Below are 6,000 nucleotides of genomic sequence, written 5' to 3'. Positions count from 1 at the left end.
CCTGTGGATTTTTCTCCAGATGATTCTTTAATATTTTCTGGAAGAACTTCTGTAAATATAAGAGTTTGGCGTTAATCCCAAAGCTCAGGCTGCTGTCTCTGGAGTGGGGCTGGGGGGGTCTGGGGGTCTGGGTGGCCTGGACCTGAACCTAATCCTCCTCATCATGCAGATTTCGGGTGTTTATGAGGAGACGAGTGGAGATAAGGATGTTTTTCTATCGGAGCCTGAAACTCACTGAACAAAGCCTCCTTTGTGCGTAAACTTCACTTTGCATCTCTGCAGGTAAGGAGGGGGGCTGCGCTGCTTTTTCCAGGTGTTGCTCCTGGCCCCGCCCCCTCGCGGCCCCCCTGCCCTGCCCCCGCCCCCCGGGCAGGGGGGTGGACGGGGGGACGGGTGGGTGGGACGCCGACGCGCGGATCCTGGTCCCGGATCCCGCAGGACAGAGAAACGAGAGGCGCAGTGAGCAGCTGCAGCTTCTCCTCAGCCCGGACCCCGGACCCAGGACCCCGGACCCAGGACCCAGGACCCCCCGCTCCGCCCGGACCCCCCCGCTCCGCTCTCTCCTCCACAGCTGAGCCGCGCGCCTCCGGACAGGATGTCGGACCTTCCCATGAACGACCACCTCGAAGGCATTCTCTCAGACTTTGAAGGTAAGCGTGGAGGCCCTGGGTCCGGGTCCGGGTCCGGGTCTGGGTCTGGTACTGGGTCTGGGTCTGGTTCCTCTCAGAAAGCCTCGCGCCTCTTTCAGCTGCACATTTAGTGAAAGTCCGCTCTGAAGTCTCTCTCCTGCTCTTTCACTGCTGCAGTACCTTGTGGGAGTGTGTGTGTGTGTGTGTGTGTGTGTGTGTGTGTGTGTGTGTGTGTGTGTGTGTGTGTGTGTGTGTGTGTCTGTTCCAGCGTGAAGCTGAAGTGTTTCTGGTTGATGCAGAAGCTTGAAAAGGTTCTGAAATGTGTTGAACTTAAAGGTTTATAAACTGTGGATGTGCGCAGCTGCAGGAGTCAAAAACAGTTAATGTGGCACGAGGCATTCATCTTAATAAGAGGTTTTAGTCCAGGAAGCAAAGCAGGAAACGGTTTAATGGAGTCAAACTCTCGAGCTGCTTGAAACGTTTAATTCTAAATGCATGAAAACCAGCTGGGAAATCATTCGAAACTGTTTACATTTATTTGCAAAACAGTCCTAAAAGCAGCTTAAAACGCTCTTTAAATGTTCTTCAGGCACAGTTAGTCTGTTCCTCAGAGCACAGGAACCAGGCTGATCCTCTGCAAACAGCAGCAAAACACACAGCCAATCAGAGAGCAGCCCCAGGAGCCCAGAACCTGTCTGGGACCAGCTCAGTGGGGGTGTGTGAGAGGGAGTGTGTGAGAGGGAGTGTGTGAGAGTGAGTGTGTGAGAGGGAGTGTGTGAGAGTGAGTGTGTGAGAGGGAGTGTGTGAGAGTGAGTGTGAGAGTGAGTGTGTGAGAGTGAGTGTGTGAGAGTGAGTGTGTGAGAGTGAGTGTGTGAGAGGGAGTGTGTGAGAGGGAGTGTGTGAGAGGGAGTGTGTGAGAGTGAGTGTGTGAGAGGGAGTGTGTGAGAGGGAGTGTGTGAGAGGGAGTGTGTGAGAGTGAGTGTGTGAGAGTGAGTGTGTGAGAGTGAGTGTGTGAGAGTGAGTGTGAGAGTGAGTGTGAGAGGGAGTGTGTGAGAGTGAGTGTGTGAGAGGGAGTGTGTGAGAGTGAGTGTGAGAGTGAGTGTGTGAGAGTGAGTGTGTGAGAGGGAGTGTGTGAGAGTGAGTGTGTGAGAGGGAGTGTGTGAGAGGGAGTGTGTGAGAGGGAGTGTGTGAGACTGAGGAAGCTTGGATCTTCAGGACCAGCGGAGCAGACAGGAAGCAGAGCAGAAGGTGAATCCGGCTTTAGACTGAAACCCTGCTGGACTCTGCGAGGGGGCGGAGCCGACTGACCGGCTCGTCCTGCAGGACGCTGGAAAACTGTCCAGGGTCCGAGGAGGCCCGGCAGCCTGATGGTGCCTCCGCCGTGCTTCGCGCTGGGGGTGGGAGCCTGTGGTCACGTTGCTGTCAGGTGGTTCTGGTTCTGGTTCTGGTTCTGGTTCTGGTTCTGGTTCTGGTCCAGCGTGTCGTGTCGGAGGTCCTGTCCAGTCCAGAGCGTCCTGACTGGACCATAAATGACCATCAAGTCCAGTTTGAACCTCCTTCAGCTCTCCGGGTCTTCAGATGACTTCCTGTCAGGCGGGAGAACAGTAAACCAGTCTTCCTCCTGGTCTCGTTGGACGCGATGTGGACCGTCTTCTCAGGCCGGAGAGTCTTCAGTCTGACGCTTCACTTCCTGTCTGGAAACTGAGGGTTCAGCAGGACATGCTCCCACCGAGCCGGAGCTTCGGGCTAAACTGGCTGAGTCCCGTTCTGACGCAGCTTCCACCGACCATTCTGACGTTCTGAAGACATTTACAGGCTTTTCTACTGACCTCGTGAAATGAAGGCCTGGGAAGTGGACATAGAGACAATCCGAGTTTGAATTTGGTCCAGGAAACGGTAACTGTGCCGTAAACACCGACCTCTTCATGAGCATGAGTGCTGTCAGTTCCAAGCTACTGATCTCATGGGGGGGTCGCTGCTCGTGTCTCTTTCTGCAGTTCCCTCAGTGGATTCAAAGCTCCGGTTTCTTCTTCTGTTTTGTTTTCTTGAAGAAGTTTGGTTCAGTCTTCATCTCACATGGAGGGGACAGCTTCAGCCTGCAGAGACATGGGGGGGGGGACACAGTGTGAGCTTTGAAAACTTTTTTCAGACTCATATACGTGTGTGTGTGTGTGTGTGTGTGTGTGTGTGTGTCTGTGTGTGTGTGTGTGTATGTGAGAGAGCTGTGCTCACAGCAGTGCTACGTTGAGGCAGACACACACCTCACACACTCTGAGTCTGGCTGCTGTCTCAGTCGGACACACACTCAGCAGCAGGTCCTGCTGAACATGACGGCTGCACGGTTCTCAAGACGTCGCCGTGTGAATGCAGAACGCTTCTTGTGAAACGGGTTTAGATCCGCTGACGTAGCTTCCCGCCGTGGCGGTGCCCTGGACCTCCGTCACTCCTGACCGGCCCGAACACGAAATCCGTCTTTTACAATTTCACTCCTTTGAAACACGACCCAGACGTCATTTTCGCATTTTTTAAGGTTTGCCTGCTCGTGTCTGGTTCCAGCTGGATCGCCGCCGTCGTGTCTGTCTGACGCGCTTCTGGCACATCGCCATGGAGACGGGTTTGTGGGAAATCTTCTGCAGCAGCAGCTTTTCATCCAATCTAACATTCACGAAGTGACCAGACGCATGCTGCGTCGGGAGCCGTGAGTCGGGTGCTGGATGGCCCCCCCCAACTTTAGCTGGACTCTGTCCCCGTCCGTCCCCCCGGTCGGTCCTCTCCTGGACTCCGTCCCCCCGGTCAGTCCTCTCCTGGACTCCGTCCCCCCGGTCAGTCCTCTCCTGGACTCCGTCCCCCCGGTCAGTCCTCTCCTGGACTCCGTCCCCCCAGTCAGTCCTCTCCTGGACTCCGTCCCCCCAGTCAGTCCTCTCCTGGATTCTGTCCCCCCCGGTCAGTCCTCTCCTGGACTCCGTCCCCCCGGTCAGTCCTCCCCTGGACTCCGTCCCCCCGGTCAGTCCTCTCCTGGACTCCGTCCCCACGGTCAGTCCTCCCCTGGACTCTGTCCCCCCCGGTCAGTCCTCTCCTGGACTCCGTCCCCCCGGTCAGTCCTCTCCTGGACTCCGTCCCCCCGGTCAGTCCTCTCCTGGACTCCGTCCCCCCGGTCAGTCCTCTCCTGGACTCCGTCCCCCCCGGTCAGTCCTCTCCTGGACTCTGTCCCCCCGGTCAGTCCTCTCCTGGACTCTGTCCCCCGGTCAGTCCTCTCCTGGACTCCGTCCCCCCGGGCCGGCCTCTCCTGTCCGTCCTCCTGCAGTTGGACCGGTCTCCCTCCTTCGGACCCCGCTGGGTTTTCGTTGCGGTCGGGCTCCTCGGGGGCGGCCTGCATACCTCGGAGGACGCTCCCGGCAATTAGGCGTCTGGGCGAGACGGGAACCGGCCGCCGGGGCTGATGGGAAGCAGGTACGGCTGTAATTTCACCGATCTGCTGCCGGAGATGAAAACAGCCACGAGGAGAGTGGAGCGGCTCGGCCGGCTGCCTCACGGAGGCGACATTAAATCAGGTCTGGGTGGATCTGATAAGGCGAGCCTGCCGGCGGCTGCAGCAGCGCCCGCTGGCCGCATGCAGCTGGTCCTGGTTCTTAAAGAAGCGTTTTCTCGGGTTATTATAACTCGTAATCGTCAGACGGGACCCTCAGCAGAGGACAGGCCTCAGCACGCTGGATTCCAGCGTCTCCAGCGGGAGCGCCGGTCTCCAGGCGGTCCTGTACAGTCGGCTCACGTGTTTGTGATGTTTTTGAAAAGTGGATTAAGGTGTCTCCCGTTCGCTCATTTGCTGTGTGTGTGTGTGTGTGTGTGTGTGTGAACACACTGGGGCCGAGCGGAGAGCTGCTGCCGCTTCCTGTTTCAGGCCCATGAATGGAGGGATTGTTGATCGCTGATCCCATCTGCAGCCCGGTTCAGACCCAGCCAAACTCAAGCTTTCAGTGTGTCTCCGTCACGTAGCCGCCGCCGCCGCCGCCGCCGCCGCCGCCGCCAATGTTTACCATTCCAGACACTTTCTAAAGCGTGGAGCTCAGCATCGACTGGTGCTGAAGCAGCAGACCGCCATGGGGCCGCCGCAGAGCTTCACCTGGTGAAGGTTCCATTCACAGTGAATTCAAACATCAACTTCCAGGCCTCGGGTTGGTGGTTCGATGCCCCGCTGGTGCTTAAGTGTCCTTGGGCAGGGAGCTGGATCTCACACTGTTTTTGAATGGCGGAGTGAGACTGAAGACTTAGTGTGACGGAGGCGTGCAGCAGCAAACATGCATCAGTCCTGTTTTTGGAAGAAACATTCCCTTTAAACAAAATGTCACCTCTATCAAGTAAATGTCCCTTTTTTTAAAAAATCAGAGTTTAACTCTTTAACTAACTCGCACCGAACACTTTTCAATCTGGACTTTTTCACCGTCTGATCCAGAACCAGAGCGATACTGACTGAGCTTCACTGCTCAGCAGGCGGAGGCTTCCTGCTGCTGCTGCGTCTCAGATTTACTATGTTCTCCTTGTTTATGTCCAGGTTATATCTGAAACATGCAGTTCAAAGCGCTGTGGTCAAAGTGACAGACCATCTGCTGCCGTTCTACTTTGATTCCTCTTGGTTCTGGTTTCCTTGAGTTTTTTTGGGGTTTTTTTTCCCCATCAAAACGTCCTTCATTCAGCATTCATCACAAACTGCATGGTGTGTGTGTGTGTGTGTGTGTGTGTTTCCATAAAGGATTCTCCTTCTCTCTGGTTCCGGTCTGGACTGGAGTCCTGGTCTGAAGCCGGTTCTGAATGGCGGCGTGAAGCTTGTCAGATCTGTGACGACTCAATAACCGCAGAGTTCCTGACCCCCGGCGGCCCCGGGGTCAGTGTTCAGAGCGTGGTCTGGGCAGGGGCCTGTTCTCCGGCCCCCCGGGCCCCCCGGGCCCCCCGGGCCCCTGGCTCCTCTGACACTCTCTTATTGCCGCGCTGAACCCAGACGGTTCTGAGCTTCCGGCTGTTTCGGGAACCGCCTGTTGAAGCCCTTTGTGTCTGGGCCCGGCTGACCTCCGTCCGCAGCGACGCCTCGGGGACGCGCTGCGGCGCAGACCCTCGGCGTTGACCTCCCAAATACCCGTCTGGATGAATGAGCAATCCTTCTTATGGACACGCCCATCGGGCCTTGCAGGAAGACGCTGGAAGCTGTTAGACCAACGGAGAAGGAAGGACTCCGAATACCTGCTCCATGAGAGGCGCAGAGCCCGGATTCCACCATGGTCTGTGCTCCGGTGGTCTCCAGGGTCCATCTGGGCTGCCTTCTCTTTTTGTCTGAGGAGTTTGGTGAATGTTGTGATGACAGTGAGAATTCTCTTGCTTG

At 56.6% G+C, this 6,000-nt stretch overlaps 1 protein-coding gene across 1 annotated transcript in view; it reads left to right on the top strand.

The window, feature by feature from the left end:
• The first annotated feature begins 428 nt into the window (after positions 1–428).
• The window catches only part of septin12 (septin 12), a 37,810-nt gene continuing 32,238 nt past the window's right edge, over positions 429–6,000 (top strand). The window contains exon 1 of the mRNA XM_030089510.1: positions 429–650. Coding sequence (XP_029945370.1) covers positions 596–650 — 55 coding nt within the window. The 5' untranslated portion in view covers positions 429–595. The remainder of the gene's footprint in view (positions 651–6,000) is intronic.

This window comes from Salarias fasciatus, chromosome 4, assembly GCF_902148845.1.
Source record: "Salarias fasciatus chromosome 4, fSalaFa1.1, whole genome shotgun sequence".
Classification (NCBI taxonomy): domain Eukaryota; kingdom Metazoa; phylum Chordata; class Actinopteri; order Blenniiformes; family Blenniidae; genus Salarias; species Salarias fasciatus.
The sequence above is the reverse complement of the archived record's forward strand: the minus strand, read 5'-3'. Positions and strand labels throughout refer to the sequence as shown.